Source organism: Vombatus ursinus, unplaced genomic scaffold, assembly GCF_900497805.2.
Source record: "Vombatus ursinus unplaced genomic scaffold, bare-nosed wombat genome assembly UNPS02014818.1, whole genome shotgun sequence".
Classification (NCBI taxonomy): Eukaryota; Metazoa; Chordata; class Mammalia; order Diprotodontia; family Vombatidae; genus Vombatus; species Vombatus ursinus.
The window spans coordinates 35,124,432-35,147,813 of record NW_020954596.1 but is presented as its reverse complement, the minus strand read 5'-3'; the positions used below and the strand labels follow the sequence as shown (position 1 = coordinate 35,147,813).

The 23,382-nt window shown below is 33.5% G+C and overlaps 1 protein-coding gene across 3 annotated transcripts in view; it reads right to left on the bottom strand.

Annotated features, from left to right (window-relative positions):
• RBPJ (recombination signal binding protein for immunoglobulin kappa J region) overlaps positions 1-23,382 on the bottom strand; it is a 234,550-nt gene that overhangs the window by 4,418 nt on the left and 206,750 nt on the right. For all 3 annotated transcript variants that reach the window (XM_027836304.1, XM_027836303.1, XM_027836302.1), the window contains 7 exons: positions 12,749-12,914; positions 6,532-6,706; positions 5,950-6,087; positions 5,692-5,804; positions 1,515-1,655; positions 307-462; positions 5-108 (listed from right to left, as the gene is read on the bottom strand). In XM_027836304.1, coding sequence (XP_027692105.1) covers positions 5-108; positions 307-462; positions 1,515-1,655; positions 5,692-5,804; positions 5,950-6,087; positions 6,532-6,706; positions 12,749-12,914 — 993 coding nt within the window. The remainder of the gene's footprint in view (positions 1-4; positions 109-306; positions 463-1,514; positions 1,656-5,691; positions 5,805-5,949; positions 6,088-6,531; positions 6,707-12,748; positions 12,915-23,382) is intronic.

Sequence of the window (23,382 nt, the reverse complement as noted above, 5' to 3'; positions counted from 1 at the left end):
GTACCTGTACATAGTTTCAGCTTCCACATCGCCAAACCAGACACGTAAATTTGGAGTGAAATTCTGTCCTGTAAGTTCTAGCATTGCTACATCTCCACCACCATTCAACTGCAACACAATCAGAAGATCATTATGAAAAAGGAATATTCTGAATGTACAGACAGGAGTATTATACAGACATACCTAATACTTCAATACCCCAACCAACACTACAACGAATTAATAACAAACACTCAGACTGGATTTTATAAATGAAACAAGCTGTGCATGAAAACAAAGAGCTGAAGTAATTAAGTACTTGCTCACCTGAAGACTTTCTACAACAGGCACAGGTGTTACTGGAGCATGGACAGGTCCCATACCCTCATAGAATGTATATTCTGCCTTATCTGTACTAATGATTGTCCATGAAGCTCCATCATTTATCATCTCTTTATTTGGTTCTTTTGGGCATGGAGTGGCCTGATGAAAAAAATAAAAGGATGGTGAGCAGTTGAGTTGATATAATAAGAATTATCAAAGTCACATTGACAGAATAAACAGGATGCAGGGAAAAAAATAAACACAACTCTCTCTTTCTCCTCCATCCCCACCTCCTCCCCAATTTGGCTCTCCTTAGGCAGACAATGACTGTGGCACTGCCCACTGCAGTAGAGCCACCTGCCTCACAGCCAGTCAACGGATACTTTTCAAAGAATATCAATGAATGACACCTTAACTATTTAGTGAATGAAAGGATAATACTTTTAATATGGCTAAGATGGATATTTCTTTTCATGAGCAGCCACATGAGCATCCATGTTTGGCTGGCTAATTTTATTTCACAACAAAATGGAAAAGAATGGAGTTATTCTGGAACACCAAGGTTACGGACTAATATCATTATCAATATTACGATCAGCAAGAACAACAAATACCTTACTTTTATATAGCACTTCACGTCTCCAGAATGATTTAGCATATATCTCATTTGATCCTCACAATAATACGAAGTAGGCAGTATAGACACCACCCCCACTTTACAGATGAAGAAACTGAGACAGGGATTTTAAGTGACTTGCCCACGGTTATACTGTGATAGACCCAGACCTAGAATGCAAACTTTCTGAATCCTAGTCCATTATTATTTTCTGCACAACACCTTGTCAATGCAATTTCCTCAGTCCGGGAGGTAGGTGGTGTTAAAGGATGGACACACAGGCAACAAAGCAGACAGATCTATAAGAGCCTCTCAACTGATGAACAACCAATTTCCCATATTGAAAGGATTCAATATCCCCATGAGAGGTTCCAAGGAACTAATTTTACAATAGCTCTGGAAAAGACTTTTTTAAAATCAAGTGTGACCAGAGGGGAAAATCATTTGAATTCTACTTTATTGTCAGATACAAATGGATGAAGATTCTTAAAAGAAGCTTACCATTGTCTTATCTAATTTCTTATGGCAAGAACTCTATCACAGTTCAAAATTCTAATGACTGTCATGTTTTATATTTTTCCCATAAATAACTCACTTGAAATTGGATTATTCTCTCTTGGGAAAGGCACAAATACATTCTTTCTGTATCCTTAAGATAAAATGCACATTTATGAAGCTGTGACACTGGATCATCTGCATCTAGTAATGCGGTCTGTTTATCAACTTTTCGAATAATCTATTTCAACAAAGACAAAAGAAAACTCATACATACAGAGAAAAATTTACATTTTTTACTTCTATTAGTTAACAGTAAAGAAAGTATATACTGTATACACTGTAAATTTGGTTTATACCCACATCGCTGAAATAACCAAATAATGGTTATTAAGGGCAGAAAAACTGAAACACTTCTTCCTTTGATAGACATTAAGCAGTAGTACCTGTGACCTCCTCCCTAGAGATCTTATAAGCAGTAGTACCTGTCACCTCCTCCTCCCTAGAGATCTTATAAAGTATTAGTCAACTATTTCTTCCTCTAGATGATCTTTTGAGAACAACTCAATTGTTCCTCCTAATACATAATTATGACAGATACAGAATTTAATTAATAATATATTAAGTGCAATAATTATGAAACCTTAAACCATGCTATTTTTAAGAAAAAAAAACTAGTAAAGACAATGCCAATTTTTTTCATTAATTCACTAACTGGCAAAGAACAGTCAGTCTACACTTCAGCTTACCATAAAAGCAAATTATTAGAATACTATTTTTTTTGTCTGATTGTCATCTGTTAAAGTGAAAACAGATTAAAACATGTAGCAGGTGCTAAAAAAAAAATTTAACTTGTAATTTAAAAATAAAAGACACTTCATCCCAGGACCCTAATAACATTCAAAAGTGCTCTACACAACTGGAGGAGTCTTAAGATTTCCCCTCAGTTAGACTTTAATCAGTGGATATTCCCTAGTATTGCAAAATGCATTATTTGCATTTCCAAATTCTTAATCTAGCCATTTAGAGGTAAAATACTTGCCATTCTGGACAAGTATAATATGTGATGCTGCAGGATAAATAGTGGAGTGGGACGCTGCACTTTGACCAACTATAGCTTCCAGGGTGTTCTGCAACGCTAAGTCATCTCAGGCTGTTTAATTTAGTTTTCAAATCTTAATGATATAGAGAAATATAATAAGATCCGTATTTAAGAGGAGGTGGTAATACCTTTGAATCAAAGATAATTATGGCTGGCATTTATTCTAAATATTTCCTATGACCACTTACATCTCTGTCTTGTTTCATTAGCCAAATCCTAGCTATGCTCCAAATTCACTGAGACACTCAGGTAGGACAATTTCTAAATATTAAGGTCAAGGATAAAGAAAATATAGACAGTATTTGAAGATACGGGACTTATTTTTAAGCCATCCCACATGGGTATTCTAACCCATAAAAACTTCAACCATGTGTTTGGCTAGCCATATTCCAAGAGAGTATCAACATTACTCTGGAACTTTGGGAGACCCAGGAATATGAGGCCCTGTGAAGCCTGTGGTTTATTGGCCTGTAAGCTGGTTACATGTGTGCTATAAAAGCACTCCAAAAAAACAATGATTTCCAATTTGGGACCTATATTCCAAAAATATACTAAACCTCACCACTGGGAAGTGAGCTAACAACTCATATTTAAATACTTTCAGATACAAAGTTCTACAAAGCTAAAATGTTTAGTAAAAAGCACCGTGTTCCTATGTCTTTATATGCCAGATTACAGAGTAAAGGTAATATCCAAGGGTTCAGCAAACATTTACTAGAATCTTTAATTGATTAGGGCAAGTAGTCATGCATGTAATGTCTTACAGATGTCATTAATTCATCCTTTTGAGGATGGTTAATCATGGCACACTGACAGCATAATTACAATATACTGACAGCACTAAGATGGCAAAGGGTTCACTCTTTTCAATATATTCTCTAGGTTTACTTTTTTCCCATTGTTTAAATATTATAGCCAGTACAGATTTAGCTGTCAATAATAATAATACACTTAAAGATAATTTTCAAATGGGTCAGCCACAATTGTTATTTTAAACATGATATTTGAAGAACTGCATCAACTAGTAATTCAAACTATTAATGTTTCCTCCTCTTATTATTCCTGCCTGCTTATTTTAGGTCCTGCAAAATCTAATGTAGAATATAACTGTTCGAAATTCCAGATCTCATGTTTGCTAGCTATGTCCCTGTGGACAAGTCCTATAACCTTTTTGGACCTCAGTTTCTTTATTTGTAAAATGATGAGGTTATAGTAGATTATCTCTAAGATCTTTCTAATTCTCTCATCTCATGATTTACGGCGTCTCAGTCAAAACTACAAAAGAACCTTGCTGGAACAATGATTCAGATAAAGGAAAAATGAATAGGAAATTATCCAGGTAATTGCTGTATTGGTTTTTTTGTTAGTTTGTTTTTTTAATTTTACTATTAGCTCTAGTTTTGCAAAGTTTTATAAAATTATTTATGCTTTATGTTCATCAGACTATTGTAAAGAAATAGCAAATCAAAACACCTTGCAAAACCATGAGACATAGTAAAAGAAACAAACAAATAAAAAAACCAAACAGTGCTTACCTGACCTGTTTCAAGCTGGCTTCTTTTTCCAGCAGAGTTCTAGGGAAGTGATAAATTAGCATATTGTCTGCTGAGCTGCCTCAGAGAATGAGAACCAAAGGACTATTTCAGGGAACATAAAACTGTAGTTCAAAGAGAAAGCAAATGTTTTAATGTATAATTACTTTACGGATTTTTCATAATTTTAGAAAAAATTGTCACTTTTAAGTCACTTAAATAGTATATATAGCTATATGTAGTATGTATGTATATGTGTATATATATATAAAAAATATATATTTTCCCCTCAGACTTGAAAATACTTAGAAAGTACTTTTTTAACTTTGCCTGAGAAATTTAACTTTTAAAATTTAAAATTTTCCTTCCTAATGAACAGACAGCCTTACAAATTACTACTTGATTTCTCAACTTGAGTTATGATTTATCTAGGCCTACTAATAGTAATAATACCCACTTCAATATTTCAAGGACCTATGACTTTCTTCCACCATGATTACACATTGCAACCACCCATGCCTTAAGGAATAATACCAATGAGATAGATACTGAATCACTTGGTATCTAATTTGTTGGCCAACCAGCCTATCCAAATGAATCCTCATATGGCTGACAGATCATCTGCAGACAAGCCTTAAAGCCAAGTTTTTCTAGCCTATCCTGATAAGACTTGCCAGAATTTATGTTCCACTTTCTGGGCTTCAAGGACTCCATACCATGATGACACTGGAACAGCAAGGGGACAAAGAAGTCGAGGCAAAATGCTTTAATCTCAATAGATTTGATTTTTTTTTTTAAAAGGCAATTGGAGTTAAGTGACTTGCCCAGGGTCACACAGCTATTAAGTGTCAAGTGTTTGGTCTGAGACCGGATTTAAACTCAGGTCCTCCTGACTTCAGGGCCGTTGCCCTTCCACCGTGCTACATATCTGTCCCCCATCTCAATAGATATGAAAGTGAAGTTAACCTCATGTTCATTTATTCAACAAGCATTTATTAAGTGCAAGTAAAGTGTGAGGTGCTGGGGATAGATGCTACGACAAAAAGCTAAACAATTCTGCCCTTGGGAACTGTCAAAGAGTACTGGGTCTACCATAGTTTCCTCTGGAACTATCAGTGTTTTGTTTTGTTTTTGAACACAGGCAAAAGTCCCCTTAGTTGACTTTGTTGAATTGAGCATTGTTAGTAATAAAGAATGCTGAGTTAATTTTATTTTAAAACAATATATTTCCTGGGGGTGGCCCAGGAAAATCTGTTTTAAGATCTAACTAGAATTTCTGGATACCTGGAATACCAATACCAAAAGAAAATACCATATGCAGTGAATAGGCTCTAAATACAGAACAGAATGAAGCACTCACAGTTAACCTGGGGATTTATAAATGCAATTTATAGTGCCCTCTACTGAACAGATTTATTCACTCACAATAAAATAAAGCACACCAGAAAAATAGTTATCTATGCAAAAACACTATGCATCCATTACAAATGTCCATAAAAGTCAGTTCTATGATTACTTCACTACTATAGTCTTATCAAAGCATGTAACTAATATATATCCATGTGGCAACACAACTGTAATTTGGTCATTTGTTTGCTGCAAAAATTAGTTTATATATTACTAAAGTAAAAGTGGAACTCTACCAATCTCGGGAGTGCCATGCCTGTAACTGAACACACAAGTTTGACAGTCTGTCCATAATGGATATAGCCGTCTCTCACTGTGAATTCTTCTCCTTCTGATTCATCATCATCCACTGTAGAAAACAAACCAAATTCTCTCATGTTAGAATGCATCAAATGCTCATGAAGATTATACTCATTAGTGTTTGTTTTTTAATATTTTTAAAAAGGAATTACAATGTTCAAAATGAAAAATACTGAAAACATGTTTATACTCACAGAGATGAATATAAAATGCTCCCCACTGTTGTGAACTGGCATGGAAATTCCCTCCTTCTACATGTAAATATCTGGTGCTGACTGTTTGTGATCGAAGTCGATTAAATAATGCCACTTTTGTTCCTGAAGCTATGCATACTGTGAGTGAAAACATTTTTTATTATTTTGTCTTCTGAGCATCTATGTTTTATATTTAGGTCTTTTTAACAAGTAAATAACTGGTGCATAAATGTTCATAAAATGTCATTTTCCAGTTTTTATGGTTCACAAAATAGGTTTTATGAAAACCTATCAATCCCAAAATGATAAACATCAGTCATTTACAGAACAGGTAAACAAATATTATGTTAACATTAAAAAAGGAACCAGATGTAGCATAGTAACTCTCATCCTCTAAATTTCACTTAAAAATTGAAATCAATTCAACAATTGCTTGAGTTATATATATACAAGGCATTTTTTTTCCTCATTTAATGGAAAATAAGATTGTGCATGTGAGAATAGGCTCCCTTCTTTCTTCTTCAATGTTAATGTTATGCTTAATTACTCATAAACTAAATTATCAAACTCAATCATACTTACAGTCAGCATTTTTCAATGACTGCTTCTTTTTAGAAGGTTTAGAGATGACTTTGATCCGTTTACTGAGGAACACACCAATGTCGTCACTGTTGCCATAGAACATTTTTACAGATAACATGAAATGCTTTCGCTTGTCTGAATCAGATATATACAGTGTTTTGGCTGTGCAATAATTCTGTGGAAAGAAATATTTAATTGCACCAAAACCATAAAAATACACTATCAACAATTTAGAATGGCCATGGCTAGGCTGAGTATGGCTTTAAGATTTGTGATATTTCACTGGGTATCTTATAAACACTAGTATCAAAAAGAAAGTTAATCTTCAAAGTGAAATTATCTCCGAGAAAGTTGGCAAAAATTCTTCACTAGTAAGTCTTAACAAATACCGTATCAATTTTCCCTTTCAATTTTAATACTTAAAAAAGTTAGCCTTGCCTTGCTGTCAATACCACTAAATCTTTTTAAATGGCTTTAAAAATAATTATAGCAGTTCATTCAGAAGACATACATTTAAAATTGTAAAGTCCATGACTGTCTTTTTGTAAAAGAAAAAAGGGAAAAACAAGGGTATATGAATCTTTTTATAAAAAAGATTTTAACAGTGGTCTTTCTAAAAATACTATATAAAATGTTACTTCAATGTACATTTGCTTTATTTGTCTTTATAACTGAATATCAAATAATAAACCCAAAAGTTTGTGGGAAAGGACATTTCACTAATTGTACCACTAAATTACATAGTAAAAGGTTAAAAACAGAAGGAAATATATAGATTATATCCACTGAAAACAATGGATAGCTGTGGCTAATAGGAAAATAACCTTTGTTTAAATTAGACAGTAAGTGTCAAATGTTTTGCAAACCTTAAAGTACTTGCTATATAAAGGTTGGCTATTCTATCACCAGAGGAAGAGACATTTGATGAACTAGGACCACAATCAGACACTTACATGTTGATAAGCTGGACCGAAAAATCATCCAACTGTCTATCAAATTATTAGAAAGCTAGCAACTAAAAAGGAGCTACAAATGGGCACAACATCTAGCATTTTAAAAAAGGTTAAACAAAACTCCATATTTTTTACACACATTTTAATTGGTGTTATTTTAAGACCTCATTGAATTTTCATTTTTACAATTTTAGGTTTGCAACTTCTTTAGGAACTAATGAGAAACCCAAAGCATTCATTACCTCTGACTTTTAAATGGGGAAATAGAAACATAAAAGGGTTATGTGACAGAAGGAAATAGTTACATCTTCTTGATTTTTTCTTTGTAAAACCCTTGGAAAAAAGCTTTACGTAACAATGTCATATTTTTTTTAAAAAGCATATTTTAATTTGGTTTACTTCCATTTAATCACATATATTTTTAAACCTAAGATTGAGTTCATGTGATTTTGCCCAATTTCTGTTTGTTTTGTTTTGTTAACAGAATAATTTAGGAAGTTGGATGCTAAACCTCAAATTTTTTGTTTGTTTTAATTAACTTTGCTAACTAGATGTACTGCCTTAGTAGCAGAACAAAAATATTGCAGGTTTATCTTAAGATTTTTCAGTAACAGAGATATTTAAAAATGGAGGTTTGGTTGCCATCTTGAATTTCTTTTTATATTTGATGAGGTTTTTATAATTCAAAAGAGCCTTAAAAGCTTGGTGAGGATTTGCTCTGCAGACAGCAAATTTAAGATGAAGCTAATAGTAATAATAAAAACAAACAAACAAAAAAATAGTACTTTGCACTCACATAGCGCCTTTCATCCAAGGATCTCCAAGCGCTCAAAGATGGCATCTGTAAGCTGTTGTGGCAGGAGCCATGGGTCCGCCATACTTTTAAAGTGACAGCATAGTAGGTCAAATTAGCCTAAACTATGGAATTGTTCTGCAACATAAGACGAGGTCTATGAAAATGAAAATTAATGTACTAAAGTGTACATACACTAATGCAGGGAGCAAACACTAAGTGTCTCTAAATTAAGGCAGTTACAATCTAATAGGAATAGCTTAATTTGGAGTGGGAAGGATAGCTGTATACAATATAAAACAGGAAAGGAGAAAGTAGTGAAGTTTAGCATCATATATTAAGAATAAGTTAAGATGTCATGGTAAAACATTGGTTAGCAAACACAAAAGGGAAAGAAGTATAATGGATATCTGATCCTAAGAACCAGAGGCAAACAAGATATTTTATAATGTCTTTATAAAATTAAACCATCCAAAGATCACTCTCATGGAAGAATTGAAATTCAGTTGTTTCAATTCACGAAGACCTTAAGAAATTTTACTAGAACTACTACTTACTGGTAGAAAAGAGCTGGTTAAAAGACATAAGGAATTGGGATATAATGAATACAAACTTCCCAAATTGTCATACAGGAAAAAAGTTACTACGACCATAAAAATATGTTGTCTTTGTAAAAGATAGAAACTAAGTATAATTACTTTAGCACATAATGTTGCTAAATTAGCTGAAGGAGCTCTAAAACAAAAATACTGCAGGTGACAATTTCCCTAAAAGAAGAGTGTAAAAATACTTAGTTCATTTTCAAAAGGGGCATTATAAAACACTGAAGTAAAGAAAAAGTTGCCAAGGAAAATAGCAGGAGAAATAAGTAATCTGAATAAGATTACACATATACACATTCATTATTTCTGGGGAAAGTACTTAAGATAATACTAGCAAAATGGTATACAGAAAATAAAGTACAAAACAGATGAAAATAAGAACATTAATAATTTAAATATGAAATTCATGAATTAGCTTATTCTAAATTCATCTATAAGAAACAATTAGGGAAAAGAACTGTCACAACACATAAATATTAAGACTGATTAAGGAAAAAAAGTATTGCCCTTAATGATTACTAATACTAGGAAGAAACAAATAAAATGCCATTGCAAAGAACTCTGAGTAGTATCTAAATTCTTTCACTGTTGAACAATTTATTATTAGTATCTTGTTTGTTTCATCTTGTTTGATAGGGTTCAGATGCACACAGTCCTTAGACAAGCTACTATGCTGCTGTTAATCTTTTTATATTAAATACTTGAAGGAAGTGGCTGTGTCAAATATTATCCACATAAATAAATAAAGGAAATGGTGGTAATTCTAAAGAAGTACTAGGATTGAAGATTTTGCTACATAAAGATGAATTTAATGCTGACCAACCATTTATTTACATCATGAGGCATGACAAAAAGCACAATATCACTTTCTTTGGAAAACTGCTTTCTCTTCAAAGAGGTCTATAAAAAGTTCTATTTGAATTTCCTGTGAAGTGTAAGTTTTTGTAAACCTTGCATCCAGAGAATCACTTTCTAAGTACAACATTTTATTAGTACTAACACCACCAAAAGAATCTACATAATAATTCCTCAGAGCAGCCCTCTAAGAACTTTATTGATTTAAGTATTATTATCCACATTTTACAGAATAGGTAACTCAGGTTTAGCAAGGTCACACAGCTACTAAATACTCAAGTCAAAATTTAAAACTAGATCTTCTAAGCAGCGCTCTATCTTCCCACAGTATCTTACACTGAATACCTTTCAAAGCAAGTTAAAAACAGATACTGCAGTTTAAAAATATATTCCCTATAAATTTGTGATTAATTACATTTTTTAGTACACAAAGTGTAAGTATATGTTAAAAGTACGAATACGGATGAAGCAATAGTGAATATTATTTTCTCCAAATATGTTTTTTCCTGCCAGAATCAAATATTTGCTTTACTTTTATTTTTAATTCCAAATAAAACATGTTTCCTTTGTTAGTTAGAGTCTCTCTTCATTAACCTACTGTCACCTCATTTATCACCATTTATCCAAAGCTGTGAATATGGTTACCCATGTAACTGCTGAGCAACAAACTGCTTTATCAACATTTTCCAATACCATATCATCAGGTATTAAATACGCTGTTACAATGATTTTTATTCAGATAATGATTGTAAAGAAGTTATCTGGACAATTACTTCACAAATAACATATTTCTTGTGGATTAGAGGTAACTAGGAGTAAGTTGAAAACCTAGAACAAGACTAACTTTGGCATCCATCCCTCACTTCTCTACTACTGTGAAACACTGTTAGAGCTTTGGGAGGAAGTTTTATGGGACTGTACATGTACCAGTGATTAACTCAAACTTAAGTATGATGGAAGACAGCATAATAAGGACTCCCTTCCCCCCCAACCCCTTGGTAAAGCAACCACCAGAGAGCAGCTCTGGAAGGTAATGGTCACCAAAAGAAATAATGGGGCTACTAAATGTAAAGCCCTTGAGTGCGTGAGTAGCCAGAATCCCTGGGTCTCTGTCATTTGTTATCGACTGGCTATTTCAACTGTCTATCTCTAACGGTGGCTTTTAAGCCACTGTTCAAATATATCTTAAGCAGCTATAGGCAAATTAAATAGTGTAAGAAACTAATCTACTGGAAGAAACATATCAAAAAGTATTTATTTTGCTAAATTGGCAAAAACTTTTCAAAGTTAATTAAAATTATGTTTCTCTACACACACAAAAAAAGGGGGGAGTGTGCACAGTGCCAACAGAATTCATTGTAGTGGGATTAAACTTGGACTTGAATTTTAAAATATATAGTCAAAGTCAGGTAGATACACATTCTAAGAAACATTAAGGAGAGAAAACCAAAAAAGTGATAGCAACTTGTGTTCAGTTTTCATTGTGAGTCCTTTAAGGTTTTTTAGTGGTTTTTTTCCTTTAACATCTATCTGATATCTTTAAGTTGCATTTGGTTGCATACAAATAATGTTATTTAAAATGTCCTATTTTAAAAGATAAATATTCTGGAAATGTTTTACATGATTGTACATGTATAACCTATATCTGACTGCTTACCATTTGGTGGGGGAAAGGAAGGAGGGATAGAATTTGGAACTCAAAACTTTAAATAAAAATGTTAATAAAAAGATATATTCAAGCAATTCACACAGTAGTTAAAAAATGAAAAGCAAAAGCTTAAGTAGGCTATACAACTAAAATTTACATGACATTTAAAGCCAAATGGGAGAAATTAACACTCGAATAGCTAATAAAAATGAGTAACAAAGAAAACTATTTAAGATTGTTAAAGGTAGAGAAAAGAGTTAGAGTTATTTCCTGAATATAAAAGGAAAAAGAATTAATTTAGACATTAACATAATGTGTTTGACAGTAAGGTCAACTAGCTAATGGAATAATTTGCTAAGGGAAGAAATTTAATAATTACCACAAAATAATTTTGAAATAAAGCTTTTTGCAACAAGTTTATGAATAAAGCTTCTCTTCTCCTATACCTAGCACTGTTTTGTTCCATGTATAAAGCAAACTACATCATTTTTTTCTAATATGTTTACCTTAGAAACAAATGAATTGTTCAGAGAATTTACCCAGGGTTTTTTTTCCTGCCACTGCAAAGAGATTAGCATACTGTTTTCCATAAATTCTAATGATTATGCCTCAAAAAAGCAGATGGAAAATTAACAATTAAATATTCTACAACTGTTAAGTTGTGACTCTTTAATTTGCCAGTGGCATTAATTAGAAATCTCAGACTCCTTGACCCAGTGAATTCTATCAGAAAGCTGAGAATGTCACCGTAAGTCAACATAGGTACCAACACTTGGCCTGTTGTAAACTAGTTGCTTAAGGTGTATCTTTCAAATCCCAATGATGGGGTTGGGAACTGTGCCCCAGAAAGAAAAACCCTGGATTTTCCCACACCGCCAAACTTCTGGCATTCCCCTAAGGCTAAAATCCCATCAACTGGCCTTTCATTACGGACCTCCATTCTCCCTTGGTCACGGGGTCCAGGTCCCTGGAATTCTATTACCTCATAGACTTGGCCATTCCTAGATCCCTCCCATAGTCTTTCTGTATATAAGGTCCATCTTGTCTCCATTAAGATTCCTAGATTCTTAAAATCCAGCCACTGCTGAGATTCTTATAATCTAGCCACTGCTTACCCCACAGACTCCTTAAGAGTCTGCGCAATATGATGGATATTCTAATAAACCTTGTCTTTGGCTGAAAGAAGGCTTGGGTCGAATTCTTTCAGGCAGGACCCACGTGTTGTGATTTTGGGGTCCCAGCACCCCTGAACCCCCAAACCACATCACTAACTTAAAATTTTTATTAATTTCTCTAGGATGGAAAGAACTGATACCTACAAAAATTACTCCCCCTTATATGAAAATATGTACAGGTCTTACTATACCTTGCCTTCCAAGTTCAACTGCTGCATTTCTTGGTCACTGTTTCCTATTCCAATAAATGCACATGGCTGAGATTCTTGCTCAGAAGAACCATCACGTTCCATTTGCTCTTTTTTTTTCTTCCATCCACTGCCCATAAGATATACACAAGGAGGAGGACAAAAAAACCTGAAGATAAGAAAGCAAAAATGAGCTACATGAAAACATTTAAATTTAAAAGTCAGTCTCATTAAAATATACTGGGGGGAATACTTACTCAAATTTATATGCTTTCATATATTCTCTTGGGTTTGTTAAAAGTAAAGTACACATGTATATTAAAGTTAGGCAACATTTCAAACAGACTATAGATTTTTTTAGGACAAGAATTTCATTACACACACACACAAATATAGTATACTGGTAAAGCTAAGAAAATATCATTAGCTTTACTTACTGGAATCTAACACACAAGTTGATGTATCATTTTAGTCCTGATCTAAGAGGGCTTTGTTGCAATAAGGATTTTATTACAACAGATCACATATTCTTCTATGGTATATATCCAAAATACAGCATTATAAAAAGACTCTATTATACATATATTTTTGAGGGTTATAGATAAGCTTTCACTACATGCCACTACAAGATCCCATCAGTGTGGAGGTGACCCTGGGTCTTTGAGAGTTATGCTTGAAGAAAAGCTTAATTAACAATGGAACACACCGAGGCAGCTAGGTGGCGCAGTGGATAAAGCAACAGGCCCGAAATCAGAAGGACCTGAGTTCAAATGTGAACTCAGACCAAACACTTGACTTACTAGCTGTGTGTTACCCTGGGTAAATCACTTAACCCCAACTGCCTAAAAAAAAAAATGAACACATGAAAGGAAAGTGGGATAAGGATGGGAGTTGGCATGTATGAAGGCAGGGCAAAGCCAAATTCACAATATATGATGCTGGGAAGGACAAAATTTTTGTTCAGAAGTGTGTGTACAGTGCTGCATGGTGGAAAAAGGAGGCAAACATAAGACTAGACCTCATCTGAGTAGTTTTTTCTAGAAGAAAGACTGATCAAGTTCCAGAATTCTCTGGCACAGATGCCAATTAAAAGAAAAGGGAGAACATCTGGGCAGGTATGCTCTTATAAAATACTTTGAATGTAGTCCTGAAACAAAAATTATCTTTGCTAGAATTAAGAAAGAAGAAAGGGCAGACTTGACAGAAGCTCAAAAAAGTTTCCAATGAGTAATAGTTGCCTTTCTTATTTATTACAAAAAGTGAGATTTTTTCTTTAAAAAAAAAAAATCAATCAACAATTATTTATAATGTGTTTTACTATGTGCCAAAATTTTATTTATTTGATTTATTGCAAAAAGAAGTGAGATTTTTTTCTTTTAAAAAAAAATCAGTCAGGGGGGCAGCTAGGTGGCACAGTGTATAGAGCTCCAGCCTTGGAGTTAGGAGGACCTGAGTTCAAATCTTGGCTCAGACACTTGACACTTACTAGCTGTGTGATCCGGCAAGTCACTTAACCCCAACTGCTTCACCAAAAAAGAAAAAAAATCAGTCAACAATTATGCATAACATGCTTACTATATGTCAAATACCTTTTAAAATGTACCATAACTGACTATTAAAATTGGTTTCATCAGAAAACTCTGATCATGAATGGCTGAATGTTTTAACAATTTTGTTTAACATCCTAATAAAGGAATTCTGTATATTAGGTAGGCTTATGTTTAAAGGAATATGGTTATTTCCAGTGTTTTGGCCATAACTACACTGTTACCACACTTTTCTTTTGATTTTAAAAGATTTCATTAGATTTGGTACCTGATTAAGTTGGTCAACTTAATGCCTTTCCAACAAAGGCAGCTGTCTTCACTTCTCAATAGCTTTGAAGATTTTTCAGATTTATACTATGATTATGAATTTATTAAACAGTAGGAGACACCTACTTAATAATCTCATGATTTTAATCTCTGGTGTGTTTTTGGGGAAAAAATCCTTCACATGCAATATTCGATTTGTAAAACGATTTGCTTCAGCCCATCCAAAGATGACCAAAGCTGATTCATTAAATTAAAACAAATGTAGATATTTACAGCTTAAATTTGCTAATTTTCCGCACAGCAAATAGCCTAATCACAATTTCAATTAAAATACTGTTTTTAAATTATTGCAAGGCATTTTATCATGGTTTATTATATGACAACTCCAAGTAAAGAATATCAAACTATATGTTTATAGTTTGTGTTCTTTGAAAGTCAAGCTTAAATATTTGGGGCTATTACGGTACAAAGATGATTTAGCTATAGACATATCTTCTGTTGAGTTGCTCAATATCCAGTTTAAGCAAAGCCATACATGAGAACTGCTATTAAAAAACCATTAAAGTTTGTAGATGTAGTATATAGTATTTGAATAACAGTACTCATTTGATATAATAACTGATGTAATAATAGTAATTCATTTGATGATTTAAGATGTAAAATGTATAGTCAGCAGAAATTTGTAATAATGTAATTATACTCTTTGACCCAGTGATACCACTAATATACTTATTGACAGATTTTTTAAAAGGAAGGAAAAGGACTCACGTACAAAAACATTTACAACAGCTCTTTTTGTAGCAGCAAAGAACTGGAAACTATGGGGGTGCCCATCAATTAGGGAATGACTAAATAAATTATGCTAAATGAATGTAATGAAATACAGATGGTTTCAGAGAAACCTGGAAACATGAATTGATACAAGGTGAACTGAGCAGACCAAAAACAATTTGTATAAAAAACAATTTATACAATAACAACAATATTATTATTAAACAAACGAATAAACAATTGTAACAGCCTTAAGAATGCTAATCAACACAATAATCAATCATGATACCAGAGGACCAATGATGAAGAATGCTACCCATTTCTTGAGAGAGATGATGGACTTAGGGTGTTAAGAATGAGACACACATTTCTGGATATGGACATTGGAGAAATTTGTTTTGTTCAACTATGCATATTTGTTACGGGCAGCTAGGTGCTGTGCAGTAGACAGAGTACTGGCTCTGGAGTCAGGAGGACCTGAGTTCAAATCTGGCCTCAGACACTTGACACTTAATAGTTGTGTGACCCTGGACAAGTAACTTAACCCTGACTGCCTCACTAAAAAAAAAAGAAAAGAAAAGAAAAGAAAAAAGCATATTTGTTATAAGAAGTATGAGAAAGAAAAAAATGCTTGCTTGTTAACTAAAAAAAACTGATTAATGGACAGACATTGTTTATAGTCTGGGCACTAAATGATGGCAACCCATGAAATAAAGAAAAATTTTAAATTCCCCTCAGATTTGTCTATTGCCCTGTTTCTACAGTAACAGTGTCAGAGTAGCAGAAAAGGTGTTAAGAATCATAGTTTTTACATTAACTATAAAGATTATCATTAGGAGAACTGAAACATATTAAAAAATTGATATTCATGAGATAAAGGAAACAAGATGACAATACTTGTCTCATTTTGCACTGCTCATAAGGAGCATGAGCAAAAAGATTAGCAGAAGGTAACTGTCATATAACAACTGTTCCAGAGGATGAAGAGGTAAAGAAATTATAAGAATTTCACAACAGCCTCCAAAACCAGTAGCAAAGGCAGACAGGACAGAGCATGGTGAAAAATATTAAGAAATATGGCTCGGATTTAAAATACCCTAGAGGTCAAAGATTTGCAGACTATTCAAAAGTCTCATGCTTATAGATAATGAACACTTCATAGAAGCATGAATTTTGAGAGTTGGAAGTTAACTTAAGAGCCATCTAGTTTGACTCATTCTTAAGATTCCCTCCTATAAACATACTGATAAATGGTTGTCTAAAATCTGTCTGAAGACCTCCAAAGACAGGAAGCCCATGACTTCTGGGGAAAGGACATTCTATTTTTAGACAACTCTATTGTAAAGTACTCTCTCCACCCCAAGTTTAAATCTGCCTCTTTTCAACTCCTACCACTTGTTCCAAGTTCTGCCTTTTAGAGTCAAAAAGAAAAAAAACCTAGCCTAGAAGAGGCAAAAGGCTTCGGTTATGGAGAGTAAGTACTAATGTCATCAAAATACTTACACTGACTCTATCTTAACAGACAGGAAGTGACCAATTATTGTTGTGGGAACCATGTCAGAATTGGCTATATAGAAGCAATTACACAATAGAATAGTTAAAATGCAACAGTATTGGTTTAAAAAAAAAAACCCACTTAGCACAGTACCTGTCATAAAGTAGGCAATTAACAAATACTTGTTCCCTCCCTACTTGCTCCAAGGTAAAAATCAATATCAAATTTGAAAAAAAAAAAATAATAATCTTTAGATGAAAAGCAAATTTGGTAAACATTTACACTATTCTGACTCACTGATAATGAAAGAGGGAAAAGGAAAAAAAAAGATATTAACCTGGATTATCACCATTTTCTAATAAAGTTCAACTGCAAAAAGACTGGGTCAAAAAAGTGGGAACTTGTCTTAACCAGCAAATACTTGATCCCTTTGCCAGGTGCAGAGAAAGAGAGCAGACAAGGCTTGGAACAGCTTAGAATGCAAACTCATTTGTAAAACACTGTGAATGAAGATAGCACAAAGTTATAGACAGTGCAATCATTTAGAATATCTAAAAGCAATGGAAATGAAAATAGGTTTAGAGAAAGCTTGATGATAAGCTACATCATCTGAAGAACCTAGTGGATAACTTGAGGGGAAATGACAATAAATATGTGTAAAGATTTGTGTCTATAATGAGCAGAAAGAGAAGAACTACCACATTTGGATGCTGAGAGTTCAGTGCCTAACAGGATTATCTGGAAGGTAAAAGTGACATTTAAGAAGATAAAGTTTGAAAAGCAGGTTGGAACACATCAAGTACACAGAGGAATTCCATGAAAGAAGGGACAGTCATAAAAGCACTGAAAGACTTCTTTAAAAGATATCTCGGGAAATTGCACATAACAAACAACAGGGGGGTGGAAGGGTGTGACAGTCATGGATCCTACCAATACTCCAACAAATGTGACTAAGATAACATCAATAACTACCAACACATGATTCCTATGGCATAAAATCCTTATAAGATTGATCATTATGCATATAAAGGGTATAGTCCATAAAAATATGGGAAGTGAATAGGCTTTCACAAATGATTCTTCACAATGACCTCATTTTTAGTCAAATAACTGAGTGAGATATGCAAAGATGTTATGCTTATTGTCTGTTAAGAACAAAACAGCCCCAAAACATTGGACTTGGTAGAACAAAAAACGGCCTAAAGCATGGATTAACCTAGGGTGGTGAACCTTAAAAAAAAAGTACACACACACAAAACTACCCTTCAATATGTTTATTCTATGCATTCAAAAATATTATTCTGAGGAGTCCACAACAATAAAGGTTGAAGAAGGCCTGACGTAGAAGAAGGTTTCTACCACAACGGGTAGTCCCTCTACCAGAGATCCACGGGAGAGCTTGGACAAGAATAGAATAAAAAAAATGGCAGAGACAAGTTGTGATCTGTATTAACAGAAGAAGTACTCACACCAATAATATCATGTATCTTTTGAAGCATTGAAGTTATCAGTAAAAATCAGAATCAAAATAAGAACTGTTCATTTGTTTGTCAGCTGCTCTACAGTATCTGTTTTGTTCCTGGGACACAGCAGGCACTCCATAAGAAACTGTTGATGCTTACTGATGATGACTAAATAACTTAACAGATTGTATTCTTTTAACTAATATAAAGACAAGCTTTGTTTTGGTTATCTGACAAAACTTTTGTGACTGCACATCTCCCATCCTTTCCCTCATCTATAATCTCTGTCCCATGCTTGTCTAATAAAATACTACTCGTACCCTACCTTAACTTCTCTTTCAAGTAACCTTCTCTAATAATTCCCAAAAGATAACTTTTCCTTTCTTTTCTGTTATTCATTTGGCACTTAATTATATACTGCACTATCATGTTATTTATATTTTCACATGTATATGACTGTGTGATGTGCTGTGTAAGTGCTGCCCTGGCATTACTGAAACATTGAAGAATTAGAGGTAGTCCTTTAAGTATGTTAGACTGATCCTCTGGTCAACAATTACACAGGATGGGAAGGCAAGGACAGTCTCAGATCTATACCGTTATAGTGATCAATAAGGTCACTGATCCATTACAGGATTAATTGATATGCTTAATATTATTTTATACATGTAAATATATATATATATACACATATATATATATGTTTGACTTACATCAGTAACTTTTAGTCTCTAAAAGATATCAAACAACAATCTTATCACTGACTCATTCAACAACTATTACCAAATACTGACTACTTACTCAATCAATCCCACCCCAGAGACAACTTGAAAGCCAATCAGGACATAGGCCTAAATATTAGTAACTTAATAACCGTTAAAATTTTGAAAATAAAAAAAATTTAATGTACATTAACTATAACAAGTAAAGTTACAAACCAGGAGGTGGTGTGGGGTGGTGGTTTTCCATCCTAGTACAGTACTAACCTTCCAACTCATTCAGAGGTAAAGGTCTAGACTAGGGTAGAACCAATCTTGGGTCATTTCAGATTTAGACAAATGCCTCACAGTTTTGAGATGGTTTTGGTGGGATTCCAAACATTCAATTCTTCATTAGGGCCTGTTTTAGTTTACAGCTCTAGGAGTCACCCTAAGCCTGCTATGGAAGAAATGCAACATTAAGATGGGCTCTGTCAGTTCTAGTATCAAGAGGTTAAAAGATTAAGGGCAAAGATGAATGGCTATCATTTAGAGATAGCATTGACAGGCCTGTGAGTAATAACTGCAAAATAAGAAGAGTAACACTTTAATATGTCAACAGATCTAACGCTGAGAAATCATCCAAATACAATTAATTATTTTAATAAACAAGTTTACTTAATTGTATGAAAATCTGGAAAAGAGGTGGCATTGATAATTCTCTAAAGACTAGAACAAAAGGCATGAAAATAGAAAGTTTGATAGATCTCGATAAGTTCAACGGAAATCCTGCTGCTATAAAACCATAATTACTCATAATTAGCACTGGGTTTTATGTGAAATTGTTCTATAAATCTTTAAGTAATAAATGTAAGCAAGGTGAAGATTACTAAAGAGTCTCCAATGACTGTTTTTAAGCTGACTAGATTACTAGCTAGTCTTTATCTCTACTCAAAAAAGGTATTTGTGATCATACATAAATGATACATCCATGATATTAATCCCCCACCTAAATTTTGACATCCACTGTTTTCACTTCAGATTTTTTGGTAAACTTTCCAACATTATCCCCATGGGGTAATGCTGCTCCATTAAGGAAACTGTGGCTTCACGGCAGAAATTTGAACCCAAGTCTATTAACACTAAATCCAGTATGTCTTTTCACAACTATATCACACTGTCCCTCAAAATTTTCGTCAAAGATTTGTATAACAAAATGCTATGTGAATCTCAGCTAATACTACTGATATTCCATATTTAATATATTTACGAAAGGACATCTAGTTTATAAGGCTGCAATACATGGTTCAAAAGAGATGTTAAGAAGCAATTTTGCCTTTATTTTTCCTATTACTTTCTATTTAGTTGTCAAACAATTGTTAAAAGTCAATGCTGCTCTCTTCCACTAGGTGGCAATAAACACACAATTTAGATTTAATTTACAGCAGACAATTTTATAAAGCAATCCTTTTATTTCTAATGAATTAATTTTAAGAAACTTACCTAAAATATTGAAATGTATTACAATTTAGACTCTGAAAATGCAATATAGGTCAAGAAACCTTCTTTAACCAAATAACACTACCAAAATTATGCTATTTAGGATCAAAGGTTTAAAGCTAGCAAGGACCTTTGAAACTTACTGAATCTAATGTCTTTATTTTATAGATAAGGAAACTAAGACCTTAAATGAAGATGTTAAGCTACCATCCCCAGGTATGAAGTGCTAGATTTTAAACCCACTTCCTCTGAATAATTGATAATATTTGTATAAATGTTTTATTTTGCAAAGCACCTCACATATATTATCTCACTAGAAATCTAGTGATTTTGCAGTCTTTTGTAATCGTATGGAGGCCCTCTAATATATGTGAAATCATGGAAAAACACTCCAGATTGAGAATGATTTTAACTTAATAATAATTGATATTTGCTTTAAGGATGGTAAAGCACTTGAACTATTACCCCTTATCTGAGCCTCACCTTAGTCCTATGAGGTAGGCAGAATAAGTATTGCCTACATTTTAAAGATGAAGAAACTAAGTCCAGAAAGGTTAAACAACTTGCCCACGGTAAGAACAAAAAACAAAAAACAGCTTCTGTCAGAGACTGGACTGAGCCCAAGTCTTCCTGAAACCAAGTTTAGCACTCTAACCACCAATGCCATTAGTGCTGCAAGTTAGGAACTGAAGGGCTACGAAACAAAGAAACTATAAAAATGATTTAAAAAAAACAACTCTAGTCCTAAAAAAGACAATTTTGGATCAGATAAACATTATTGTTATGGAATATAAGCTCCTTAGGAATGGGAATTGTTTCATTCATTGTATACAGAGAAGGTGCTCAATAAATTGTTGGTTGTTTTGATTATTCTTAATGTCAGAGCTGCACTCCTATTACATAACCCAGACATTTAAAAACCATTAGTATGGTGGCAGCATAGGGTATCTGGTTTAAAGAGCTTAACTTAGTCAGGAAGAGTTGTTAAGTTATGAGTGACAAACATGGCTGAGTTAGCCTGGATGAATCATTTAGCCTCTCAGGGCCCCAAGTAACTCTCAGACAAAAAACTACACACAAGAGGCTAATGTATATTGGAAGAGAGTATCCACACCAGGAATCCCTAGACTGATTAAATCAAAGTTCTAGAAATATGACAAAAATACACTAATGTTAATACGAAACACAAGAAACCTTTTAATTTATTTTTGCTGAAATATTTCCATTTTTTTGGATAAATTTTTATTGATAATTTTTTTACATCTCCAGAATTTCTCCCAATCTCTCTGCTTCCACCTTCCAAGAGAGCCATTCCATATAATATTACCTTTAACAGGGGGAAAAAAAAAAAGACAAAACCAGGAAAATGGATGGATACATTTAAAAAGTCTAGAAATATATGCAATATAATACATGTGTACCTCCCAACTCTGCAAAGGCATAGGGTGGAGGTGTCTTTTCATATCCTTTCTTTAGAGTCATGCTTGTTCTTAGTAATTCTAAAACAATAATTTTCTATTGATTTATGTCATTCTTTCCATTTGCATTGTAGTAACTTCTGTACATACTGTTTACTAGGCTCTACCTGCTTCATTCGGCATCAGACTATATAAATATATCCATGATGCTCTGTATTCATTACATTCATCATGTTACAGAACAGTAATATTCCATTACCACAATTTGTTTAGCCATTCCCAATCAGTGGGCATCTACTTTGCTTTCAATTCTTTACTACCACAAATTTTGCTTTGCTATAAATGTTTATGGAGATACTCTTCTTATAAATGATAACTCTGGGGAATGAGTCTAGCAGTGGAATCTCTGGGTCAAAAGATAAGCAGATTTTAGTAATTATAGTATATTTAGTAATTTTAGTAATTATATTTTTAGTATATTATTATTTATTATAATATAATACATAATATTCATCTTTAATATATGAGCTAAGCTCTCTTTAAATGGAGGTTTGGAGTTCACAGCTCCAACCTCCAGAGAGGCAGAGGGTAATGATGAAGTGGAAGGACCAAGGCTGAAAAGATCTTAAGGGATGATGAGGTTATGTCAATAATGAGTTTCCTGGGGCTCAGTAGAGAAGTTAGTCCAAGAAGTCTCATGTCAGTGCAGTTGGGTGAGAAATTTCTATTACTGCCTGTTGGGTTATTACCATACAGAAATGCTGTTAATTTTGTGGGTTTAGTTTGTAGCCTATGAAATTTTTGTAGTCTAAATTTTGCTAAAACTATTAAATGCCTCAACTGGTTATCTTTGCTGGTTATGTAGGATTTTCTAAATAAAACATCATGTTATCAGCAAATAAGGATTGTTTTATCTCCTCTTTACCTATCTTTATACCTTTAATTTCTTTTTCTTGTTTATAATGTTTGCCTTTGGCTTTAGATACTTTTTATGCCATTAAAAAGTCACTCTTCATTTACACTTTGTAGTATTTTTAACATAAATGAGTGTTATATGGGGCAGCTAGGTGGTGCAGTGGATAGAGCACCAGCCCTGAACTCAGGAGGACCTGAGTTCAAGTCCGGCCTCAGACCAAACACTTGTCACTTACTAGCTGTGTGACCCTGGGTCATTTAACCCCAATTGCCTAAAAAAAATAAAATAAAATAAAAAATAAAAAAATAAATGAGTGCTATACTTTGTCAAAGGCGTTTGATGGTTATACGATTCTGAGTGTTTTTGTTTCATCATAATATGACGAATTATGTTGACTGATTTCCTAATGTTGAACCCATTCTTGCATCCATGGTATAAATTCAACTTGGTCATAATGAATGATTTCTTGAATGAATTGTTATAGTCTATTTGACTGGATCGATTCAAAACTGATATTCATTAATGGTATCCCTCTGTAGTTTTTATTTGCTTGGTTGTACCT